General features: G+C 35.6%; 1 protein-coding gene across 11 annotated transcripts in view; it reads right to left on the bottom strand.

Moving 5' to 3' along the window:
* Positions 1–541: 541 nt before the first annotated feature.
* CNTN6 (contactin 6) overlaps positions 542–27,568 on the bottom strand; it is a 303,195-nt gene continuing 276,168 nt past the window's right edge. For all 11 annotated transcript variants that reach the window (XM_025375846.1, XM_025375841.1, XM_025375842.1 and 8 more), the window contains 11 exons: positions 25,454–25,629; positions 24,973–25,090; positions 24,187–24,345; positions 23,876–24,025; positions 20,889–20,959; positions 14,789–15,023; positions 14,557–14,672; positions 12,291–12,477; positions 2,564–2,676; positions 1,627–1,795; positions 542–788 (listed from right to left, as the gene is read on the bottom strand). In XM_025375846.1, coding sequence (XP_025231631.1) covers positions 685–788; positions 1,627–1,795; positions 2,564–2,676; positions 12,291–12,477; positions 14,557–14,672; positions 14,789–15,023; positions 20,889–20,959; positions 23,876–24,025; positions 24,187–24,345; positions 24,973–25,090; positions 25,454–25,629 — 1,598 coding nt within the window. In that variant the 3' untranslated portion in view covers positions 542–684. The remainder of the gene's footprint in view (positions 789–1,626; positions 1,796–2,563; positions 2,677–12,290; positions 12,478–14,556; positions 14,673–14,788; positions 15,024–20,888; positions 20,960–23,875; positions 24,026–24,186; positions 24,346–24,972; positions 25,091–25,453; positions 25,630–27,568) is intronic.

Below are 27,568 nucleotides of genomic sequence, written 5' to 3' on the forward strand. Positions count from 1 at the left end.
TGAGCAACTGCTTAATATACACCAAGTTGTTAGAAGATTATTTTAGGTGGGTGCTCACTTTCCATCATTTATTTTTCTTTGCCATAAAATACCTTTTCTGCCTTTATTATGACTGAACCGTCTGAAAAGTGAGCTGAGAAGAACAGCATGTATATTGAAATATTATTGAGTAAAAAGATTTCTTATTCCAACTTGATTCAGAGATAAAAGCACACCGTGCTTTGGAATAGTTTATATTTTTAAAGAATCCCAACTATAAACAAATAATTGTATTTTATTTTGAAGTAGGGTGAAAATTTCAAATACTGAAGTGATTGTCTGGAGTACATGAAAATGTGCATGTGAGCTATGGTAACTATGAGGCAAATTTGTATTCATTATCACCATCATTGCGGGGAGTTATTTATACTCTCCATATAAGTCACTTAAAAGACACAGCAGTCACAACCCCCCAGATTAATGTTGCACCTAGGAATGCATGTAATCATGTGCGAACTTTAAAATTCAAAAGTGTTTAAAATTGTTTTATTAATGTACCATAGATATTTACAAGATTTTAATAATATACATTTTTTTTTCTTTGCAAACAAGTCTGTATTAAGAACGCGTCTTGTGTCAGAGGCTGGAGAGCATATTTACAGAATGATTTGCTTTCAAAAAACTCTCAAAGATTTATGGTTTTATTCATCGGATAAGTGGCTGAATAGCAAAACAGTAAAAAATCACAATGACAATGGACAGAAAATGGATGCTAGGTTTTAAGACTTGAATTCCTCTGGAACTCAAACCTGCAAAATATAAAAATAAGACAAAAATATTTTGAGATAAAGTATTGCCTGCTAGATTAATTTTTCAGAACCCAAAATTCATACTATCATTTATCTTTTAGTAACGTATTTTATTATACTTGTCTCATTCACATTATATTTAATTTTAGAAAGTGCCTTACCATGTCTTTGTCCAAGGATGTCTGATTTAAGTATAAAAATGCAAAAGAAAAATCCCTAAATTGGCAAAGTCTGCCTAAAGGATTGGCCAACATCGGATGCTAATGACTTTCACTCAATCACAGCTTCAGGCAGATGAGTAAGTGATTCTTCTAATGCAAAAATGATACATTCTTATTGCATGCTAAGTCAGACTGACTGGTGTTGGTTGGCTTAGAAAATTGTTTTGAGGAGGACTTGAAAGTTGTGACTCAGCTCCTTAAGAACGCCACACTTGATTAGTGATGTCTGCCATGAACATGGGAAATGGTGTATATTTACATGCGCTTCATATATGCCATCCCTGCTGAAAAAGATCTAGAAGAATCTATGAAAAATCTTTTTGATTTTTGTGACAATAGAATGAGTGATAGAATTATGCTCTAATGACACAAGTTTTTTTTTCCTGTTCTCTATTTTGGTTTTCAAATGAGGAAATATAAAACCATTTATAATGTATAAGCATGTTACAATTTTGGAGAATAACTTAAAAAAACTGGCTCATCACCTTTTGCTCACAATTAAAAATTTATCTTATCACCCAACATTTAAACCATAACTGGAAGATTTCATGGAGCTGAATTTCATGCTGCAACTGTCTAGGTTCAGAATCTACTATAGCAATGGTGACTCAACTTACTTGACATTTTTGGAATCCTAATTTCCTCACTGCTGCTTCCATCTCCACCATCACTGACTGTTCTTATCTCAATTAAGTAGTCTTCTTCAAATGGAACCAGAAGCTCAGCTGATGTATTGTTTGTTTCCAAAATATGAGTTTTACTCTGTCTGTTTTGCCGGTACAGAATCTGAATAAAATGAAGTATCAAGTTAACATGGACATGTTGCTTTTCTAAGGTTCACACAACTGTTCTGGAACACTGTAAGACAAAAGATACATCATCGTAAATGTTGTACTCCTCAGATGGAAATATCCAGGTGATGTCTTTCCCTTATATTCCATTGCTCCTGTTAAGAAAAAGAGGATTTTTTTGGCCAATGCCTCTAGAAGGAGAGTAGATTTATCTCTATTAGTTAAATAGCTTGAGGCTATTATCATTGGAGCTTGCTGTGGAAAGTCACTGTTCAGTTTGGACCCATTTCAAATGTTGAATATATATCTGCCAAGAGATGATGTCCATTGTCACTGATGGTAATGATTTGTTCTGGGTACTTGATTGTACTCTTGTTACATGCCTTTTATATTGTTAAAAGATCACATCATACTGCAGCCTAAGTTCTAAAAACTCTATTTAGATACATTTTTTGATCTCATTCTAATCACATCTACTACCTCCATAAGCCATCATCTTATTATGGCAAGGGGTGTCACTTGAAGAAAAAAATGTTATATCCTATGGAATTTGATTTTTTGATGTTCCCTAATACATTACTGGACCTCAGAATATAAAACCTTTTCAACAGAAAATTAGAAAGCAGCAATGGTATTTTCAAAATAATTTTGAAAAAGATTCCAATGTTTCCATATGCAGCCAATTTGTTTTCTATTTGGGCATCACACGTTTCATTCCTTAGTAACTTAATTGATATGATTAAAGGAAAAACTAAATACTTACCTTGTACCCCAAAACTTCAGACTCATTTTCCATGGTTTTTACATGCTCCCAGTTCAAGCATAATTTAGAGTTTGTCAGCTTCCAGGCAATGTTTGCTGGTGGTTGGCTTGGAGCTTTAAAGAGATAATCAAAGATTCAGATGAATGTTAATTAGTTCATGGTCACTGTATGATGTATCAACATGAAAAGAAAAAATAAGTCTTCGATGATTTGCACAGAAGAGGCTAAAATGTTTTCAGTGTCATTTGAAATATATTAATTCTAATCACAGTAAGCAAATTTATTCAAATCTGGTCATTTGGGAATGCCTTTGTGACAGACTTATGAATTAATAATGGCTTGCTGCATGTCCAGTATTAATTTATTAATCATTGCTGTTGAGTTTGTTTACTTTATCATATATAAACAGACAGACGGTCTCTTTATCTACGATTCCATTTGGCCATCAATCAATGAACATGTTAAGCAAATTCAAGTTGCAAGCATTTTATGTATGTCAACACAGAGATGTTCATTTCTAAAATTCTTTACTTTTTAACATTGTATTAGTTAGGTTTCTAATTGTAACACAACTAACTCAAGATATTTTAGGCAAAATATTTGCAGTAAATTTTCAAGGATATTTCTTATAACTCATGGCAGATTGCAGCAGAGTCTGAGGAGAGAAAACATTGTCACAAAGCCACGGTCTTCACTCTGCTTAAGGAAGCAGGGTCTGCTGCATGCTCATCTTGCCAGAGAGCACCTCTTTGTCATTCTCACTGTACATGGCGGAAATCATGACTGTTCACCACACCTGAAATTTAAAACCTCCTCTGTTCAGAGATAGTCCAAGTTAGAATTCCCCTGAGAAAGCTGATGATTAACTTCATTTGGTCATATGTCTATCTTAGCTTAATCAACTGTGTCCGGACAATGTGAAAGATGCATGCCATTTAAAGTAAATGGAGCTTTTGGGAACCCAGAAAAGGGAAAAGTCATCACAAACTGATTGATCATCCCAAAGGGTATCAGCTTTAAATCCAAACTGAGGCTTTTAGTTTACTGAAATTAATGTTGTCTGGGTGAGAGATGGTGGGAGATAAGAGATGAAAGGTTTAGAATCCGGCTTCTAAACTAATGGATGTAGTCCAATAGAGAATTTTACATACAAGAAAACTAGAATCCAGGTTGGGAAGTCACTTATCCAAAAGCATGCAGCTAATGAATCTTGGCCTATTGCTTTCCAGTCTAGTGTTTCTCCAGAACAACTTGCTGCTTATCTGAGTCCACGTGACTAGATTTAAGAAATGAGAGATTTAAAATAATTCATCTGGAAAGCGGAAACAAAGATAAAACTGCCCAACAAGATGTTTTTGACATCTTTTTTGAATTTGTGAGACTGAATGAGCATAATATTTAATTCATTATAACACTGATAGAAATGGAAACTATTGCTTTCGGAGTTTTGACTCAACTGCTGTTTAATCTCCTATGTGTCACTGGAAGATTCACATATTGCTGAATCCAGGTGTCTCAAATATATTACCATACATTCTCTTTCCACCCCAATTCCACTGGGATATCACTATTGTTCACTCAGCCACTTACAGTACAGTTGGGATATGATAGAGAAATGTTTCCCTGTATGCTTATGCCCCAGCTCAGTTCATATTTTATTATAGGTTTATCACATTGGATTATATTTATTCTTGGTTATATATTTCTTTAAATTTCTTGAGGGCAAGTGCCTTGTTCAACTCTGTATTACTAACCCCTAGCACAGTGCCTGGCACATAGAAGACATCCAATTCATATGTGATGAATAAATGACTGTACAATAAGATGGCTAAGGAAAACTGCTCAGGGTCCTGTGGTGATCTTCTCAGGCTGTATTGATTATGCACTGGGCTCTGGGCAGATCCGTAGGTGACACGATACAGCCAATCCATTCATTATGTTGTCCTATGATCAAGGCCAATTGCCATGGTCAGACTCATAGCAATCCATACCTATTTATAAGATGGACAGGCCAATTGGATTGACCATGTCCTGGTACATTTCTTGACAATATAAACCCATAATTAAAGGCCTGAAAGCTTTTAGCTTAGTAAGCATTCAGTACATTGCTTGTCAATGTGCAATGTATTTGTCAATTATAATGTTTATCAACATATTTATTTCTAAAGGTCTGAAAGACAGCAATAATTATTTTGTAACTATCTTTCCTCAACTTATCCTCCAGTGCCTTTTAAAATCTTTTTCTCAGCTATAAAAGATACAATATCAAAATTCTCACAGGATATTGCAATTTTAATCTCTAGTATACTCTCGATACTTTTCTTTTTATCTCTGTTCTTTAAAAGTCAGCACTAACATTACCATTATACAATCAATAAAGAGAAAATACAAATTCACCACTTCAGTGTCATTGGCAATGTGGATTCTGAATGTTTTATGTATTTCTGTATGTTTTGTTTGTTTTAGGAAAAGTATTGTTTTCAACACTATAAATCCATTGGAAAAATCAACAGGCTAGGAGACAGAACTGATTTCTTCCAGCTATGTAAAGGAGCGGTTTGTGATGTTGGCAATGACTTTGTCATTGACATGTTTGCATTTGTGTCCTCATCTACCAAAGCAGAAGCACAACTTTTTGTGGCCATAAAATGAGAAGAGTTGCATTCTGAGTGAGTACCTTGGTATGAATAGCCAATTATATGGATTATTTAGAATGTTTTACTTCTCTTGCTCTCTGGGAGATGAAAAGAGTTGCGCTTTGATGTCAGAGGGACTTGAATTTGTATCCAATCTCTTCCAAGAGCTGGATTTTCCCATTATAAAATGAAACGAGTAAGTCCTAGTTGATGAGATATGAAATAAAATGTGAAACATTCCTCATTTGGTTAGTGGTATATATTAAAAAACTCTGAAAGTGTTAATTCTCTTTTCTGAGAGTAGCAGTTCTCCACTGTGGTGTTATGACATAATCAATTTTTCAATTGTGTTCGAAGTGGTTTGCTGCTAATAATACAATTCTGAAGTTTGCAAATGATTCACTTCTTAGATACAAATTAGTGTATATTCAAGTTTTCCCCTTAATAATATTGCTCTTACTTGGATTCTTTATATGTTTTTAGAAAGGGAGATAAAATAGGAGAGTCTCAGATAATTATCTTAGAATATCTCTTAGTCTACATCCTTTCTTATTTTTATCAATGGATGTTTCTCCAATGTCAATCCTTTATGTCTGATTTTGAAAAATAAAACTTCTGAAAGCTGCTTTAGAAGGCCATTACCTTAATATAAGCACTGTTTACAGTTCTGGTTTGATGTAGCTGATTAAACTGGGTTGCAAATATCTATGATAAAATTAAAATTTCTATCACCTTGACAAACCAAAACACTGTCACATGGATAGCACAAAACACATGTCATGATGTTTGTACCAAGTCTGTCAATGGTAAACTCAGCAAATAAACACTTTTCTAATTTTTAAAATCTTTCCAGGCAATTTCCAAAGACTAAATGATTTTCTATTAATCAAATGACAGAGCAACATTAAACTAGCCCGTCACACCTCTAATGGTTTCCTTGTAATCAGTTTTTCTTGAGATGGCATTTATATTCAACTGTAGTTCACACTGTGAACTCAATTCAAAAACAACTTCTTATGTTACACTTCTAAGTAACAGTATGGGGTTGACATTTGGGCAAAAGAGAAACAACATAAGTGCAAGATAAAATAAAAGCTTAATGCTTCCTTTATGTGTAAATATGGATTGATTGCATATTTGCAGCAAGAAAGAATCTAGTACAAAGTGCTAGTCAGTCAACGTCAAGGAACAAATTGAGCCAAAATTTGCAAACACTTTTAGTTACTGCGTCTGACTACTTCTTTCTATATAAGTAGTGTTTTGTTTGTTGCACTTTTCTTTTCTTCTTGGAATTGATGTAAATATTTTTCTTTCTTTCCTTGTAAATCTAAATTCCATTTAGGTAATGTCTGTGTGGATCACAGTATATTTGCAGTACCTCTCAGTTTCTTTTGGAAATCCATTATTTCCACTAGGCTTTGGTACTTACAGATGAATCACTGATATTTGTTTAAAAGAACAATGACACTAGCATCATCATCATCAACAGTAACAATAATACTTAAGAAGTTTGGCATATGGTATTCCTTCTGTTTGGAAGTTCTTTTGTTCTCTTTATCTTTAATTTTGTATCAAAATACATAGCCTATCCCATATAGATGCTCCTTCTTATGTACATCTTAGTTTCTCTTTTATTTTCTTCACTGTACTTTTCATAATTTATGATTATTTTATTCATTTGTCTTTTTTTCTTGTTTTAGGTTGCCTCTCTTCTAAAAGAGAAATTGCCGGTTGGCAAAGATCTTGCTTGGTTTGATGACTCTTAGGCCCTCAGCACCTAACTCTGGGCACGGCTCATGGGAGGCACTATCTCTTGAGTAGATGACTGAATGATCATGCAAAAAAAAAACAAACAAAGAAAACATGTCTGTCTTCTCTTTAGTTTAGCCAATTAGAACAGGCAGAGATTTTGGTAAATGTGAGGTCTGCTATTTCAGACTTTCCAGTGGAAGATCAGATCAGATTACAAATCTAGACAGGGACAGTTTGAATGTGTGATGAATGCAGAATGTTTTCAGTTACCACTATTGAGAGGTAATCTTGATGTCATCTCAAGGACATGGAAAATCAAAGTTACATACAGGAGTAGCACCTGGAATCATGGTTATCATCAATGTTTCATTAAAGCTGTTTCTCATACATGCTTTGGATGTCCTTTTGTGACCCTTAAAAAAAGAAAATTTCTGCAACAAATTTATAAAGAGAAAGAAAGTAGCTGTGTTTTCTTACTTTAAAAAATGCAAAGAAAGTGAAATTGCATCTAACGGAGGAGTATAATAACACATGTTACCATGCACTGAGCCTTCATGTATGACAGCCTCTGGGTCACCTTGGTGTACATTATATCCTTTAGTTCTCAGAGAAATCGCTAGAGGTAAGTATCTTCATCTCTGTTTTTCAGATGAGAAAATGCATTCAGAGTTATCAAATAATTAGATCTGGCACACAGATAGTACATAGCTGAGCAGGGATCTGTATCCACAATTCTCTCTGAAGTCCCATTCTAACTTTTTCCAACACTGCTTCACAATGGCCAGAGTTATTGGAACTCTTAGCAAAACACAAATACATTAAAGGGGAAACTTTGGGAGAAGTTATAGAGTGGAAAAAAGACTATTTGACCATATATAGGCCTGGCAGGAGCACTACAAGCTGAGAGATTTCATGAAGCCAGGTAAGTGAATGTTAAACTCTAGAAGATCAGTAAGTTTGGGATGTCAGGGCTAGAAGAGGAATGATATAGAAAGGAGTTTTGAGACACATTGTGAAAGATCTTGCTTGCCTTTTTCTTAGTCTTCATTCTCTGGAATAGAGGAGACAATGACATTTGATGAAGAGAAGAGAAGTATGATGGCATTTTAGGAGGAAAAATTTCAAAGCAGTTTGAGGTTTAGACGGAAGATTTGAGAGTCAGAGAGAGAAACTTTTCAGATGGTTAGGGAGGAAGATGATAAAGGGGCACAGTGGTAGCGGGATGAAGAGATTTCATGCTCATCAGTCTAACAGTGGCCATGACAAAACCTTTCTAAGCATTTGTGTCCTCCTATCTAGAAATTAAAATACCAAACTCCTTGACTTATTGTAATTACTAAGTGAGATATAGTATGATAAATTTAATACAGGGCTGGGGACATAGATGTGCTCAATATTTTTAAACTGTGGTAAGCAAAATAAGGAACCCCCAAAACATGATCACATCCTAATCTCCAGTACCCGTGGACACATTACTTTATATGGAAAAGGAGTTTGCAAATGTGATTAAGGTAAGAGTCTGGAGGTGAAGAAATAATCTTGGATGATTCAGGTGGCTCCAATGTCATCATGAGGGTCCTTACAAGGGAAAGAGGGAAGCAAGAGAGTGAGAGTTGGAGGAGTTGTGATGACAGAAGCAGAGGGTCAGTGGCAGAGATGTGAAGGTACCCTCCTGTTGCTGGCATTGAACATGGAAGAAGGGGTCACAAGCCCAAGGAGGGTCACAAGCCCAGGGATGTGGGTGGTCTCCAAAATCCAGAAAACAGGAAACAAATTATCATTTGGAGTTTCCAAAGCTAGTGTAGCCCTTGAGCACATCTGGATTTCTACCCAGTCAAACCTCTTTCTAACTCCTCATCTCCAAAAATGTATGATAACCAACTTGTATTGTTTTAAAACATTGAGTTTGAGGTCATTAATAGAATAATAGAAAAGTTATTCTGCTTTCACAATGTCTGTTCTGCTTTCACAATGTCTGTGATATAGAACCTCAAAGTAATAAAATGAGAGGTTGGATAGGTATTCAAATATAAAGGGATGGAGACTTGTATATTCTTCTTATTCTCAGGTGCTTGTTGGCTATTTTGATAGGGTCACTGAAGCATATAGGCTGGTAAGAGTCAAATTTAAGAGATATTAAAACTGAATATCCATAGAAGAAATCAGGAATTACAGAGGTTTTTCTTGTTTGATTTAGTTAAGCAAGCTGAATACTTGAAGAAACACTAATCTTCATTTAAAATTTCTGATTATTATTTCACTTTTTCCTTAGCAGAGGTATTCTAACGTTGTATCTTGGGTGAAATTACTCACTGTTAATTAAACTGTTTTCGAAAATTTATATCTCCTACTCTTTGACAAATTGATCATGTGTTAACTATCAGACAAACCAATAATCGTTTTAGCATTTGATGTGAATTTCAGTCCAACCCATTTGTAGGATCAATTGGGCCAATTGAACAAATTTAGTGTGAAAAACAAGGATTTTTTCTGCTTAAAAACATAGAATAATTTAGCACAAACTAACACTTTTAATTTAGGTTGCATGGACAATGAAACCAGCAAATTTTCAGAAGACAGAAAAAATTATTATTGAGATTTTCTGATATGTATGTAGAATATATACAGAGCCACTTCAAAGACGCCTGGGCCAGGTGCCCCTTCGCAGGTGCCCACGACCCACCCTGTAGGCGGTAGGAGAGGCGCGCGCCAGAAGCCCCTTCCTCGGCGCTGTCAACCCGTCACCCAGCTCGGCCTGGGGCTGCTCCTGGCGCTGGGCCGGTCCCCTGGGCGCAAATACCGACCCCTTCTGCAAATGAGAGTAGCATTGTTTTGCCTACACCCACCAGCTCCGGCTCCAGCGGAGCCCTGTCTCAGGGGGGCCGTCACTGCTATCATCGTGTTCTTCTGATTCCTGGCCGTCTTGTTCCTGGCTGTGGGGCTGGCACTATTGGTGCGGAAGCTTCGGGAGATACGGCAGACGGAGGGCACCTACTGGCCCAGCAGCGAGGAACAGTTCTCCTGTGTAGCTGGGCCTGGACCCCTCAGGACTCCAATGAGACCCTGTGGGGCTGCCTGCACATCTAGGGCCCTTCTCCTCCATCTGTCCCCCTTCATTGCTGTGTGACCTTGGGGAAAGGCGGTGCCCTCTCTGGGCAATCATATCCACCCAGTGCTTCAGAATAGCAGGGAAGAAGGTGCTTCAAAGACTGCCCTTGAGGTCAAGGGAGTGTGGGGCTACTCACTTTTATGTATTTATATAAAATTAGTAGTGAGATGTGACTATATGTATATATACATTACAGAAAATCTCAAGAAGAATTTTAAAACACATATATATGTATTATATATGTCATATGGATGTATCTCTCTCTTCCTGAGGTAAATGATTAGTTCAATGTTCAAGTTTCAATCCACCTTAAGTTGATTGATGGGATTATGTATAATAAAAGTTGACCTGAGTCTTGGCTCAATAACTGCACTAAAATGTCTGTCAGTCTACCGTGATACAATCGGTTTTGTTTTTTTTTTTAAATGTTTCATACACATTTCTAATCACTCTTGGTTTGCTTGAGATAGAAACTGAATTACACACAAGAGTTTCTGTGAGTTTGGCATCTCTCAGTTAACTAGAACTAAATGTCTCGGAAATCTTAAAACTGCTGATTGATCAGAGATTTTCATCCAGATTTGCAGATTAGCTGAAAGAAGCTAAACCACTCCAGAAAGACCAAAGAAGCAAATCACACATCCAAGTTATCTGGCAATGACTTCATCGGTTTAGTCAACACTGAGTAAAACAGGAAAAGGAATAGAACTTCACTGTTAACTAATCCATTCTTGAAAATAACTCACAGCCCAGCCTGTCTAAAACTGGGTGGATTGGAGGAAAGTTGGCTAAAAATTTTTGCTCCACAGGCTTTTGCAGTTCCACAGCACTTCGTATTTTGTAAGATACTTCCAGAATCAGTACCTTGTTTGTGCCTCATGGATAATTTGGGAAGGCAGTGAGGACAGAGATAATTTCTATTTAATAGGTAAGAACATGAAAGCAGAAAAATGGAATGCCTTGTCCTATTTCAAGTCATGAGTCAATGATGTACCCAGAATTGGAACATGAATCTCTGACCGTTGATCTGGTTATGTGGAAATAACTGGATAATCTATTTGATCAAGGGCCTAGTCTCTGAGATGATTCCTAACTTCTTTTGTACATGACAAATATACACATAAAGGGAATAACTTTAATATAGCTTTATTTTCAAACTCTTCTCAACCACCTCTTCTTTCCAAATATGGTGGTGTAATTAGAATACGGCATGTATAGGTAAACTAGATTTTTGTAAGTGGCAGTGAATATGTCTTAGTCTTTCTCAAAATTCAGCAACTATATTTGTTATCTTTCATTCATCAGGATTCAGAGAGCAAAAAAATGTGTTTTAAAAAACCTGATTCTGTGAATAATTTGTGTCCATTAATAATATATAAGAGATATGTAAATATTATTCAACCTCAAAAAATCATCTTGCAGGAACAACTAAGTCATATCTGATCAGACCTTCCCCAATGTATTGCTATGCCTCATATTATGGAATATTTGTGCATTACCAGACTCAGTCAGAAAACAAAGGCAGCAACAATCACCAAAAGATGAAAAACATTCATCTTTTATTTAGTAGATTCTGATTATGTGAAATCACCTGGCTGATTATCAAGGGATATAATACAAAGCAGAGAAGTTCATTCTTAGATTTCAGGGACTTCCAAGTAAGCTGTAGTCATAAGGCATCCTAAAAGGAAAGATCTAGGTATCTGACAGTTGCAGGATCACATCTGAATATACTCGGACTCAAATGACAAACAAAACAAAACAAAAAACCATTTACTAAGCATTTACTAAGGTGCGTACTGGGCATTTATTATTAATAATCTCTTTCAATCTTGAACAAAACCTATGAGAACATAAATATGACTTTTTCCTCATTTTATAGGTAGGCAACTGAGACTGAAAGATAAATACTACCTGACCTTCTAAGGATGGGAGGTCAGTTTTTGAATGCATTTAGGAGGGCATCAGGGCCAGTCTTAGACATTACACTCTTGTGTCTTTCATTGATATACTTGGAGTATTCCTCTTTTGGAATTCCGGAAAGATCAAAACATTTACCTTGATTGTTACCAAAAGGTTTCAACCGCTATCCATATTTAAGGGACAAACCAACTAACCAAAGTAACCAAGTAGTAAAGAAATGAAGTGTGGGAATACAATGAACATCAAGCAAAGGATTAGGTTTCTCTTCACAGATGAACCTTGTTTTATGGAGTGTATGCATACTTACGGGACTTTTTGGTGGTAACATTGACTGGGGGGCTTGACGGCCCTGTTCCAGCAGTGTTGTAAGCTCTCACAGAAGCAAAATAGATGGTATTAGCTTTCAGCCCCGTGATGTTTTTGGTTGTGACATTTCCACTGACTCTAATTTTACCAATCATGGATTCTTTGGAGTCATCTGTCCAGTATAAGACCTGATAATTAAAAACCAAACACAAGCACTTTATTGTTCCCCAATAACTACCAATCATTGTTTACCCACAACTATCAACCATAACCACAAGGGATATGGGAAGAAGACAGAAGTATAGATGATGAAAACGTTTTCTAATTAAAATGGTTATACAACAAAATTGTTATTCTCTAATATTTATGAGGAAATAAGTCATGAATGCAAATTCACAATGGAAATTAGAGAACCTGATTTTTTAGATTACCAAAAGAAAGTATTTTATGAGCTATCTAAAGGTTACCAGCTTTAGCAAATGACGTATAACAAGTCAGACAAAAACACATTTGTATATAATCAGTCAAAGACTTTGATTATAATGTCTTGCTATTGGCATTTCTTTTCAGAGTTATTTGAATCACAGATTAATTAATAATTCAATTTATACTGAGCCCTACCTTTGCATTAGCAATATTTTAGGTACATCGAAAAAAAAAAAAGAGAGAATAAATTAAGTGCCTATTTTCAATCCCTTATCATGTAGCTAAGAGGTTACAATCCACAGTATATGTGAAAATAAGTCATAGAATGCATTACAAAGAAGTGATATAGAAAAAAATATGCTACAAGAATTTGACAAAATACATCAGGAATTGACGAGAGTAGAGCTCAGAAGGAAGAGGAGACTAGGGATGAAATTTGAGAAGTGACTAGGGCTCAGATAAGAGGTACGGCATTCTTGGCATGGAGTGGAAAAGACACCTGAGAGCAGAACTTTCTGCTGGAATCAGAGGATTATAGGTATATATATGTATATATATATACACACACACACATACATACATACAAAGACAAAATTAAGAATGTTTAGGATTATACATTTATTATAACTCCAAAACTAAATAAATTATATTACCCATTTTGTGAATCACTGAATTTGCAAGTTGAAAAAGATTGAGTGATGAACAAGCTTCCTTTAAAATGTTCTTATCTCTTGACTTTGTGAGATGACGGCCTACAAATGTAATTTGCCTTACTCTTCATAGACTAAAAGTAGCAGACTCAAGACAATCTAGGTATTTTTTTTCTTCTGAGATGATTACATCTTTTCAAGTTATACTGCAATTTGCAGAGCAGGTTTCTCAATGAAATTCTTCCATGGTGTAAGATGATTGAGGAACAGACTTTACCTCTTACCAATGAAAAAAAAAATGACTGCAATTTGAATAATTAATCATATAATCACCTGATCACTTTTGAAAAATGTTGTTGTGGTAAGAACAGTTAATATGAGATCTGTCCTCTTGAAAAATTTTAAGTGTACAATGCATTATTGTTGACTCTGTGCACAGCTGTACGGCAGATCTCTAGAGCTTAGTTATCTTACTTGTACTGAATTGGTATGCCTTTAAAAATGGCTACTATTTGTTAATTTGTTTGCTTTGAATTACCTAAAAAGATCTCCCTTACTTTGAGGGAGGAGGCAGGACTTTACTGTGGACAAGATTGAAGACTGGCTGAAACAGGGAAGAGGCTAAAGCACCCCTTCATAAGACACAGGCACCAGTTCCATGTCAGTTTACCACTGCCATGGCAACACCTGGAAGTTACCACCCCTTTCCATGGCAACGGTCTGGAAGTTATCACCCTTTTTCTAGAAATTTGAGTAACTCACCCATTCATTTCTAGAGTAACTCACTCTAGAAATCTGAGTAACTCACCCATTAATTTGCAATTAATTTAAAAGTGGGTATAAATATGACTGTAGAACTGCTTCCAAGCTGCTACTCTCTTAGAATACTGCCTGTGGGGTAGCCCTGCTCTGCAGAAGCAATTTTGAAGCTATAACACTGCTGCCTCAATAAAGCTGGTTTTTTTGTTTTGTTTTGTTTTGTTTTGTTTTGTTTTAACCACTGGCTCACTCTTGAATTCTGTCTTGAGCAAGGACAAGAAACATCCCAGGCTAGGCCCCAATTTGGGGGCTCACCTACCCTGTCTCAACTTCATTCCCTGCTTCAGCTTTAGACACACATTATCATATGCTAACAACAGGCTAGTAGGATAGGACTGTTGAATAGGAGCTATTGTGAAATCCATTGATTACCTCATAGCCCAGCACTCTTCCAGTGTTTCTATTCCAGGCAATAGCATTCCATGAAACCTCCATTTCAGAAGCAGAAAAACTCTGGACAGAAGTTCCCCTTGGGGCCAGTTGAGGTTCTACCATCCAGAGAAAGACATAGCCATCTTTAGCAGAGTGGTTCATTGAAAATGGAACAAGGGAATACAAACTATGCATAGAGTCTCAAAGAAAACCAGAGCTGAGGACAACTTACCATCTTCCCCAGAGTAGACAATGGTCACAGTACTCAGGGATCCTTCTCCTTCATTATTATACACACCCACTTTGACTTCAAATGGAGAGAGTGGGATGATACTTTCATTTCTGTAGACAAACCTTGATGATTCCACAGATGCTACTTTCTCCTTGGTCCAGGTTGTCGAGCCCACTGGCCGGAACATGACGATATATCCAAATCCCTCCCCATTCTGTAGTTCTTCTGGAATTGACTTGGGCAGAATGTGATCAATCATTGAGTATTTGCAAAAATATTTTATTAAGCTACTATAATATTTATTGATTACTTCACATTTCTTCCATAGAGACAAATATGGATATTTATTCTGTTTAATGATGTATTAAAAACACTTTTATTTGGAATGCCAATTAGAAAAATGACCCCAGTTAAAGATATTCAGATAAATAGTTCAAGTTTTCAGATAGAAATATAAAACAAGCTTTACATATTTATGTATTTTCTTTGATCATTCATAAATTATAATAAAACAGTTTAGAAGATTTTATGATACACACTAAAATGTAGTTTTGATATGAATTTTTAAACTCAGCACAAATTAACTTATTAACTATTTATTTCAAGACTAGATATGTTTTCCTTTCACAACATTTTAAACAAGTTTTTGTAAGACATGTGTAATGGAATTATTGTGAAATAGCATATGCTTTAAGGCATAGAGTATTTCTTTAAAAAAGTATACAAGACCTCCCATCATTTTTTTAGGCATACATCTTCATTGGTAGTGACATGTGGGCATTTTTCCTCACATGAAAAAATGAACTGTTAACTCTCACAAAGATCAGATTCTATAAAATACATTTCAAATCTAAAATTGCTAAAATAGCAAAATAGAAATACGTAATATTCCCCCGTACTCTGCAGATACTAAAAATGATAAACAATCACATACACTTAGCAAATTAAAATGAATCTGTACTTGAATTTAGATCAACAGATCTCCTGATTGCAAGAGACTTGTATTGAAAAATCAATGGAATTTATTTGTTTTTTCTCAAGAAAAATGCTTTGCTTTTTTTTTTTTTTTTTTTTAGTAAATATTCTGACAGACTAATAAAGGCAACACCTGACAGGACATAGCGCTTGTAGTCCCTCATGTCCACAACTCCATTTCAGAGCTTCTCTTTATTCATGGGAGTCCATTTATTTTATCAATCACATTATCCTGCCACTTGGAACCCATGTAAGCCCCCATTCATGAGCACCAGAACCACAGACACTGTCTTGGTGAGTATCTATGAGGGCAGAATCTCTGTACTCTATAGTGACTGATAGACCTGGTCAATTCCTCTCATAGAGTTTGCATATGAAACATGGCGGGTGGCAGAACAATAATAGATATACACAGAGCAGGCAAAAGTAGAGAACATGCAGTAGCAGGAACAGTGAGACAATAGAAGCTAAGAGAAAATAGATGCTGTAAATTAGAGAGAGGAGATCCAAATTAGCTGGCAGCCAGGTAGGAAACTGGAAGTAAAGGAAATGGGAGGAACTGAGGCATAAGCATGAGAGACTATTCAAGCCAGGACTGGATCAGCAGAGTGGTTGTTGATGGTTGGCTAGAGCTCCTGTGCTCGAGTGCCCAGAGCAGTGATGAACGATGTTCCGGTTCTTCATTTGACCTTCCTACCTGCTCCTCATTTCTTTCCATGTAGCTTTTAAATGAATCCCCATTAACCGAGATGACCTCAGCTGGTCTCTATTTCTTGCCATGTGGAACAGTCTAACAAATACAGAAAGTGAAAAGAGGAAGAAAAATGCTGCTCCTGACAACTGGGGAAACAAAGTATTTCCTCATATTAATGCTTCTCTTCTTTTTCATAGGGAGACTAGAAATAAAACAGTTAATTTTGAATGGCATGGAAGAAATTTATAAGAATGGAAGCTACTTGCTAGAGCATTTGATTCATTTCTGAAGTTTCTTTGATCTCAGATTTAATCAAGATGCTTAGTCAGTTCATCTACCTAAATAGGGGAGTTCTGTTTTTGTTAGTCAAGTACAAGTAGTATTTCTCATGGTGCTCTCTCAAGAAAGATCTGAGTCCCACATATGCATATTAGAGGGGAAAAAAGAGACTTATTTAGATACTTCCTTTTATTCTTACATGAACAGAGAGTCAAATGATTAAGAAATATATATAGTTATTTAACAAGACCAGAAAAAGAGTTTTCTTTAAGTGGAGAAAGTGCTCAGTAAAATAAAGACATTGTGAAATTCTCCTGGGAGTAAAATCTATGAAAATTGATAAACTAATAACGTAAATTCTCAACCACAGTGTCTATAAGAACCAAATCTTCAGTACAGACTACGAAGCAACAAAACTATGTACTTCTAGCCAAATCTGGCATGCAGCTGGTTTTGAAAATAAAGGTTTTTGAGACACGCCTACACCTATATGTTTGTAAGTGGTATGTGGCTCTTTTGAGCTACAAAAGCAGAGTGAGAGATTAGAAAAGAGATCATGTGGCCCACAAGACTGAATAATTTTACTGTCTGGCCCTTTAAATAAAAGGTATGCCAACCCTCAGTGTAGGTATGTATCTCTTACTCTATAGTGCTTTATCCCGTGTACCTAGTTTTGTAGTCGTATTTATGAGACATTCACCACAAGCACCTCAAACCTGGAAGTATTTGGGAATATACAACATTATGATAAAATAATGAATAAACATGTCCTTAAAAAGGAATTAGCCATTGCTATATTATAAAAATTTGATATTATGTCTAGGTTATTGGAAACAAACCAAACCAAAACAAATAAAGACAAAATCTACATTTACTGTGTGGCTCTGGGGAAAACACGGGGAAGATATTTAGTTCAGTTCAGGCAGATTATACCACAGGGTGCCTAAATGAAGGATAATCATTAAAGCTGTCACTTATAAAACATAATGGTAGATTGTGACTGAATTTAGAACAGTTTTGTGTCCCACAGTGCTTTTCAAAGTCCAACAGGTACTATTTCAACTACAACAGGAGTGACATTGGCCTGGGGTGGCCTCTCCACTTCAAAGTTCCTTTTCAAAACATAGTTCAGATATACTCAGTTCTGATGGTGTCTTTCCTGATTTCCTTCCAGGCTGGGTTAAGACCATTCTGTCCTGTATGCTTCTGAGCATTCAGACATTTTCTCATCCATTTTTGTATTCCACTGATAGGAACAGAGAGGCTGCTTAATAGAGTTCATTACATTGAAGGAATTACTACCTGCATTCTGGTGGCTCAGATTCACACTAATGTATGATTCATACTAATGTCTGAATCTTCTCCTAAATATATATAACTTATTCCCCAAAGAAGCTGGGCATCAGAAGAAGTTGGCTCAGTATCTGCCTGTACATAATGTCACATATGAGTGATAAATGGGATGTTGAATTCACTAATTTACTTTAAGCAAGTATCTGCACATCAGATATCCAACCCCCTCCAAAAAATAAAAGAAAACCACACACACAGAGGAAGTGGATTTAATTTAGTTTAATTTTTTAAAATAGGGGTTAGTATGCTTTTTCTGTAGAGGGCCAGAGAGTAAGCTTAAAAAAAAAATCAACTTTTATTTTAGATTCGGGGGTACATGTGCAAGATTGTTACATGGATATATTCTGTGATGCTGAGGTTTGGGGTACAATGGATCCCATCACCCAGGTAGTGAGCACAGTTTCCATCAATACAGCAAGGTTTTCAACCCTTGCCCTTCCCTTCATCACTCTTGTAGACCCTAGGATCCATTTTTGCTACCAGATAGTAAATATTTTAAGCATTGTGGGATATACAGTCTCATGCAACAGAAAGAAAGCAGCAATACACAACATGAAAAAGAATGGACGTAGCTATGGGTGGATTTATTTATAAAAACAGGAAACTGGACAAATTTGTCTCATAGGTCATGGTTTGTGTAACTTTGCCTTAAAGAGAAAGGACATTATAAATCGTGGAAAGACAGAATTTTTTTGGTAATTCATGCTCGTCTCTATTTAAGAATGATATGCATAGCATTTGGGTCGTCATTATAGACTGTGTACAAGCAATTGCAACACCGACCTTTCGGAATTTCTGACCAAGGAGGAGAACAAAATAAGTTATTAAGTCAGACAAAACTTCCTGTACACTATGATGATAATGCTTATTCGGCCTTTGATGAATATGGAAACCTAAATAAACTACTCACAAACAATTCTCTTGTAGACTCACTTGAAAGTCGGTGTTTTATGGAAAATACGTTTGGAGTAGCAGGTATAATATGGCTAACGTACTACCTAAGGTAGATACTCAAGGACTCAGGCCCACCCTGAGCCATCACATTGCATGGAGACAACTGGGATCGTAATACAGGATACAGTAAAAGAACATAAAGGGAAAGCCCTGTGTTCAAATGCTTCTCTGCCCAATGATGTCACATTTCTAAGTCTCAGTTTTCTTACCTGAAAGTGGTGTAACCACCTGATAGCATTATTGTAAGGACTGAATGATATGAAACTCTCTGTGTGGCATCTGAAATCCTGTAAATGCTTGAAAAAATAGGGTTTTCCCCTCTCTTTGGCCTCTGAGAGTCCCAGCTCTCTGAAAACACTGCCTTCCATTCAACAAGTGTTCATGGAGGGTGGACCACATTCCAAGCACTGTTCTAGGCCTGTAATGTCAACATGCAACAAGATATCCAGGGGAAAGGGTGACTTTCAGGGCAGTTGCATCTAGTTTCTGACACTGTCATTTATAACCATAAAGAACAACATATCTGGTTCCCAGTTCTCTCTCATAGCCTAGCCATGTGAAGTAGGCAACAGCAAGAAATACCAGGTTTGCATTTTCTGGAACATAAGGGATGCAGGTTCATTTAACTGACAAATGTCTGAGAAACTTAAAGTGGGGAAGAGATCCAGACAGCCTATGGTGGCAGAGTGAAGAGGGATGCTAATCGGTTATGCGTTGCACTTCCACTAAACATGGAGCAGGGTATGTGTCTGCTGAGGACAAATGTGAAACCCATGCAAGTGGGTCATCCATGGGCAGCCTTAAAGGGGACTCTGTCCACAAAGACCACCTACAGGAGAGAGAATATTCACTGGAAGAGTCTGGAAATGGACCACCAAAATCCAGGAACTGATACCCTTCAGCAGCCAGTTGGGTCTGCACCAAGGAATTGCAATTGGGAGTCCTTGGTGGGGGATCATCCAGTGGCCAGCTCCCAAATAAAAAATAAATAAATAAAACATAAATCCTACCCTATGAAATGGCAGCGTCTGGTAATTTGCCATACCTAAGGCACACCAAAGTCAAATTAGAAATGTACCAGCAATCCAGATCTTTTCCTTTCTCTTCCCCTCCCAACACCAACCTTCTATAGCTCTGGAGAATCCAGAAGTCACACTGTGAATGGGGAAAGATAAACTAAAGAGCAGAATGGAGAGAAGTTGGACTAACCATGTATTCTCTTTTGCGCTACTGGATTCTCAGGCTGAGGCACTGAGCTACTGAAAATGAGAAACTTTAAATTGGTTGAAAGTCTAAATTCTAACGTTTATACTTCAGTTTGAAGTGTATACACCAGACTGAAATTTGTAATAAGTGAAAAAATGAGTCTATATGTTAACAGTTAATAAAAATGACCACAAAATCTATTCCATGTGCCTAAGCTTTCATCTAGATACAGGGAAGAATGAGTGGATCAGATGTAAAGAGCAGTGTTAGGACAAGAATAGTTTTTTGCCTACAGTCTACTGAGCTCAGCTTATTCACAATACAACAGTGCCACAGGTAATAAATCAAACAATGCCTAGTTCATCAAGCAATCATGAAAATGCTACTGACCCACGGTCAATAGATATTGAAGTTGTTTTTCATGTATTTGGGAGAAAATTGTGCTGAGTTCGTCATACTGTCTCACAATGAGAAAAGTTCCTAATACCTCCTCTAAATAATTCATCATCAGAGTATTTTTATACCATATATTTTTATATGCTCTCAATAGTGATCAAATAAATCTTTTTGTTTTTCAGCATTCTTCCTGGCCAGCTAAATCTCTTTTCTTCATAATAACTCAGTTGGACAGAAAATTACCTCCCACGTAATGACGAGTTCAGACCGACTTCCTCCACCTCCATTGATGTTTACTGGTGCCACAGCAGGGACTAAAAGCAACCAAGAGAGATGTGGGATGGCAATTATTAAAGTACATCTTCATCAGAAAGAATTTTGTTTTTGAATTTCACCTTTCAAAATCTCGCACAGGCATATTGTGAGAGTCTTGCATTTTTAATGAACGTAAATTATGTTTACACATATCCAAATTTCTAAGAGAGAGGACACAGTTGTGTTTGATACATGAGCACCCTGGCTCCAAAATTAATTAAAAATTGAGTAACATCGGGCATTTGACATTATTATGCATCATCTACTAATTGGCAAAATGATGTTCCATTCAGATGGTAACAGTGACACTGCTGATTTAGTGCCTAATTATACAGTTGTGCTGTAAACAAGTTAGTGAGGCAGTATATTAATTAATTATTTTTTTCAATAAACAAACTAAAATAATTTTTCTTTTTATTAGTCATCAGGATATTTTAACATTTAAAATTAAATATTGAAAAATATGAAAATAAATACATTCTTGTTTTAAAACTCCTGGTTAGAATCTCAAATCTCTCGGGAGAGAATAAGAGGGATTTTCTTCCAACTTTTCACTAGCGAAGTCAGATTTTTCTCCTGTCAAGAATGTGATTGGAAGAGGTTCTTTCTATTTATTTCCTGGGATCTAAGGGTCTGTGGTAGAAGATTCAGAAACCAGTAATTTTGATGAGTTTTTAAAAAGTATGCCCTTCAACTCTATATCCTTGTGAGGACTAATATAATCAATAATAGTTCATAGAAACTGTAAAACTGAGGAAATGCTGAGTGTATATACAGTATTGTAGTGTCTAATGTGAATGAGGTTTTACTTTACACATGTGTAAGTGTTTAAAAGCATTATTTTTCTTGACATAATGACAAAAAGTATCCTAAATCTGTGATAATGGCTAAATCAGCAGGGTATGCTTTTTAAATGTGGAATTACATGAAATTGTGTATACTGGACCATTTTTGAGCAATGTGAAAGGTGGTTGGTTGAGGAAGCACCTGGATATGTCTGGGGATTGGTAGTCAGGGATTAAAATATGTAAATTTTAATTCCTCATTTCAAATTTTTCCCCACCATGTAGACCATCTAAATAAATTTAGATTACTTATTTTATTTATTTCCATTTCATACTGATGTTTAACTCTATAAACATGACCAGAAAATAGTCATATGATAATCTGATTGTTCTTCTTCAAAATTGCACCTTTCAGATATACCTTTTCATATTTAAATTTATCCTTAACTTTTCCAGCTTTAAGCTTCATAAGTTTTTAGAAAAAAATTATGTGAACCTAAACCTTATTTTCTAAGTCTTCCAATGCCTTTGATCAAAAGTGATGTAAATCAGAGTGGATTTTACAGAGTTGCTGAATTTATAGTGCTTGACAGCTTGCAGTGACTAACTGCACACTGGACCTTTGCATAGTTTAGCTGTGTAAGGAAAAGTATTTTAAATTATATTTTGATTTACTTTCTACAAAGTTTCCAGTGTTCTGAGAAATAGAAAATTCCTTTCTCCATTCAATTTCAAATTAATTGTACTTAAACCTAAAACCATATTGAGAACAAGTTAGTCTTTGTTGATATCAGAGAGAGAGAGAGAGAGAGAGAGAGAGACGAGAAACTCAGTAGGTTTTCAATCAGTAGAGTTTCACTCAATAGGTATGAATATCACCAGTCTCATTCTGCTACTGAAACAAGAGAGTATTAATGGTTAGAAGGTGGCACACAAACTTAGCTATGCAAATGTAAGAGTTTCTGTCAACGCTGTCCAAAGCTACCAAAATATAAATCAATGGTAAACAACCTGAAACTAAAGCTCATATCCAGAGTCATGGGCAACACCTGAAGATTCTGATCCAGGGGGTATATAGGAGGGCCTGGGAATTTCTATATTTACACACTTTCTTTGGCTAATCTATTGCTCATCTACATTAAGATCCTGTTTTGTGGAGAATGCTGGGTGTAAAAATCAGGAAGTTTGGATTCAAATCCTAGCTCTGTCACAAACAACCAGCTAATATCCAGGTCTTCATTTTCCTCTTCTGTAAAACGAAGGGATTTCCTTTCAGCTGTAAGTTTCTAGCGTGATTTAATTGGATGATATCACTGTCAAGTAAGTCCTTTTTTCTAGCCCCAATTCTATGATAAACAGTTAACATTATCTTTAGTTTAAGGATTGATTTATTGACTTCTGAAAATTGTGCACACTTTAATAAGGTAATTTGTGTTTGTTAATTAAGCCAGCGACAACAAAGTGATCCTTTGTTTATGTGACTGAATAAGAATGTGAACTTTGTAGGCTACATACAGCTAGCAGATTAAATGTCACCCTGGATGTGAAAGTTTGAGTGGAACAAAGAGGATCCATTGAAAAGAGCTTAAGAAGGCATGGTATCTGAGCCAGGTTCTTGTGTTCCGCTGTTCAGTGAACCAATTAATGCTCAATTAGTGCTCCTGTTAAATGAGTTTAGGATTTACCTCATTTGCATGGAAAAAAATTTATACTATTGCTCAATGAAGCTACAACTAGGTTAGAGTTGAGAAATAGATGAAAATATATGGCTGACTGCACCAACAGAGTCTCAATTAATTCTTGGCTACAACATTTTAATGAAACAAGCAGTAACTCATTTGCATATACAAATCTACAGATTCTCTATTGAAGTTTGACTGGAAAATAGGTGTGATGCAAACACAGTTTCTTAAGAACTCTGCTTAAAGGCAATCATCTCTTATTGAACCTACTACTTGGGGAAAATACACCTTGTCTTGTGTACGTAAAAATTAAAAAATGAGAGCCACTCATTTACTGCCAAACAATTTTGAGACAAAAGTGTTAGAAGACCCATAAAAATACTTGTTTTCTTTTAAGAACTGTATCATATGAAGTCTTCCACATTTTTAGAACACATTGATTCTTTACCTGATGCTTTAGTTCTTAACAATTCTGATGGTTTACTTGGTTCTCCAATCCCAATGCTGTTGCCGGCAACAACGCGAAATTCATATTCCACCCAAGGACTCAAACCAACCACTGTTGCATTGTATGTCTTACCATTGAGAATTTCTGGAACTAAAAATAATGGGACACTAAGGCACTGAAGTTGGGACTACTCAAAAACAAATAATTATACAAAATTATATAATTATCAATTTAAAATATAATTGTATTTATTTAAATTATTGGACTAAAATATTATTTATAAAGTATCCCAAAACACTTTTGTCACTCACCTGTAGCAACAGCCTGCCAACCCACAGAAAATGGTGTCCGAGTCTGAATAGTAAATATTTGAATGGGACTGTTATTATCTGGGCCTGCTCTCCAGCTTAGTTGAGAAGTAGTACTGGAAATCTCTTCCACTTTCACATCCTCAGGAGGACCTGGTGGACCTTGAAAAAAATGTTTTATCATGACTACATTGGAGATACTTACATTCATTAATTTGGGACAAGGATGGTTTATTTTTACCTGTTGTGCTTAGAAAGTAAAATATTGACCATAATGTATTTGTAGCACATTATTAGAGATAAAGTTCTATTAATTCCATTTATGTGGTAAATGACATTAATGTACTAGTGCTTCCTCTGGAGATTAGAAAATATCAGGCATATGATGACTGCATATCAACCTATACTCAAAAATTGAGAACCATCATCTTTAATTCCTCTTAAAATCTAACTCAAGTAAATGCAGCTAATCTGAAGAACTACAGGAGCATGTGGATTTGATTCTGGATTGGCAAGAATGATTTATTATAAACAGAAGACACGTCTAAGTTTTAGGTACTGACACTGCTTGCCAAGCATGACTGTTCACTATAGTCAAATCCTACACAATTCCGTGTCTGTATCCACACTACCCATACCCTGGAGTCCTGGGGTTTAAAAAATAAAAAATCTATCTGATTTCATCTCACTTCCATATCATGATGTGGTTTCTCAGAGGTCTACAATTTAGACATGAACATTGTGACTGTGAATAAACAGTGTGATCAATTTTTCACCATTTATGCTTACCTCTAACAATGATATCGGCTACTGCAGATAAACTTTCTAGGGTTGTTTGTACTGTGCAGAGATATTTTCCTGAATGATTTAACTGAATATTCCTTATCATCAAATCCCCAACAGATTCCTGCAGACAGAAAGGGAGAAATGGATAAAAATATAAGCCCATATAACAAGTCCTACTTTATTGTTACAGCTGGATAAATATTAAACATAAAACAACTCTGAAATTAAAAGATATACTAGTATCATTGTTGTTTCTTGTATCTAAACCCTTTTATTACCCCCCTTATTATAATTACATCTAGACAACACGTATTCCTACAGAAGACACAAAACAAAATAAACCAAAACAAAAACAAATGCGGCTTCAAAAATAGTCAGTGATTATCCATGCAAACAAAGATGGAGAGAGTAATTATGAAAAATGGTGATTCATATAAAAGACTTGATTCATTTTATTAAGCACTTAACAATTTCAGTAACTTACTCCTCCGATCCTTTCAAAATGAGCTATTCCTTTTTTTAAGTCTATGATATCTCCATTGAAAAACCACACAAATACCACTTCAATGGAGGGGTCATGGGACACCTGGCATGGCAGCACTATGCTCTCGCCAACTGTAACATCCATTTTGGAAGGTGGGACAGTAATGACAGTTCTCTCTGTTGAGAAAAAAATTTTTTTTTTAAGTTTATGAAATGCTAGCCTATGGTTATAAAATACATATTTCTGAATACTTTTTCATTCATTTGAAATTATATAAATGCAACCTGGACTTCTACAATGTCCAGTGTGATATATTCTATTGCCTGTTTTTCAATGTCCTGTATTTATTATTGTAGCTTATTACTTATACTAAAATTAAAAATATAGTTATATTCACACCTTATACGAAAATAGCTTACAGAAAACTGTAGACTTTAAAAAATGGCATTCTATATATACAGAATACACTGCATTGTTTTTGTTATATTTTATTCTAACATTTTAGTCATAACATGACAATGGACACACTGGAAACAGCTCTAAATACTCTCTTTTAACTTCACATACTATGAGACAAACCACGTTTCTGAGATAACGAACACCATAGTTTCTATAGAGATTTAGTCATATGTTTATATTTAAGAGGGTGAATGCAACATATTTATTCTATCTTTGACATAGCTGTGATATAATTTTCTTTTTGTTAAACATGCAACATGAATAGGGAAGATGGAAGTTTTCTCTTTTATAATTCAGATTTTCCATTGTTAAAATTATGCATCCATCTTAAAAACCTTCCCTCTAGAAATGTTGGCCTCTTTGTCAATCTTTGATCTACAAGACCTAGCATTTCACTGACCAAAATTTCAAATGACAATCCCAGGGTGTGCCAGTTGTACTTGAGAGTCCTATATTTCTTCAGATTAAAAGAGATTCACAATGGAGATCGTTTTGAGTACTTTGTTTATAATAAAGTTCTGATTCCAGAGTGTTGAGAATTGAGCAAAGGGAAACTCAATACCTATGAAGGGGCCCTGGACAAATATTTGGATTTAGATACATACCATCTCACCAAGAATAAAATGTTTTGAAAGATTTACATTTAAGAATAAAGGTTTTAGGCAAGTTATTGGAAAAAACAAAAACAAAAAACAAAAAACAAAACTGTACATGAAGAAGTTTAAAAATAGTGAAATGACCCTGGAGAATCTCTTTCCCTATGGGTCATTTATAAGATAAAGTTTAGCTCTCTAAGAAATGGACTAAAAGCTTCACTTTCTTCTAGCTTCTTCATTCTGCTCAAGAAACCAAATTAACATTGAGTTTGTATTTATACGTTCACATTGATTAATGTGCAACTGCATTTTACCAATATAATGTTTAATTATTATTTGACCATTTAAACATTTTTAATTGTTTTCTTCATTCATAAATATTTAGAAGTAGAAAGTAGGAAGTAATAATTTGGGGTTTTAAGGTACATATTGACAAAAGAGCCATGGAAAAATAAAAACACACGCTATACTTCTGAATATGAATATAATGGAGAAAATCAAACTCTTAATCTGTATTAGATATGACTTCATTTTTTATTATTTAAAATACTTTTCATATTTATATTAGATGCATGTACTTTTTATTTTTTATTTTTATTATTTCTTTTTGAGATGGAGTCTTGCTCTGTCACCCAGCCTAGAGTACAGTGATGCCATCTCAGCTCATTGCAACCTCAGCCTACCAGATTCAAGCGATTCTCTTGCCTCAGCCTCCTGAGTAGCTGGGATTACAGGCATGCACCACCACGCCAGGCTAATTTTTGTATTTTGAGCAGAGACAGAGTTTCACCATGTTGGCCAGGTGGTCTTGAACTCCTGACATCAAGTGATCCACCCGACTTGGCCTCCCAAGTGCTGGGATTACAGGGGTTAACCACCGCACATAACCACATGCATGCACTTTATATTCTAATTATATCTAAGGAGAAATTTAAAGAATGGTTTTGTGGACTATGCCCATTCTTAATTCCAAGCCTTCGTCACAGATCTGCAACCAAAATAAGGGTAAAAGATATCCAGGGATCCAAGAAAATTTTTTAGAACTAGAGAAAATATTTTC

This window comes from Theropithecus gelada, chromosome 2 (assembly GCF_003255815.1).
Source record: "Theropithecus gelada isolate Dixy chromosome 2, Tgel_1.0, whole genome shotgun sequence".
In the NCBI taxonomy this organism is placed as follows: domain Eukaryota; kingdom Metazoa; phylum Chordata; class Mammalia; order Primates; family Cercopithecidae; genus Theropithecus; species Theropithecus gelada.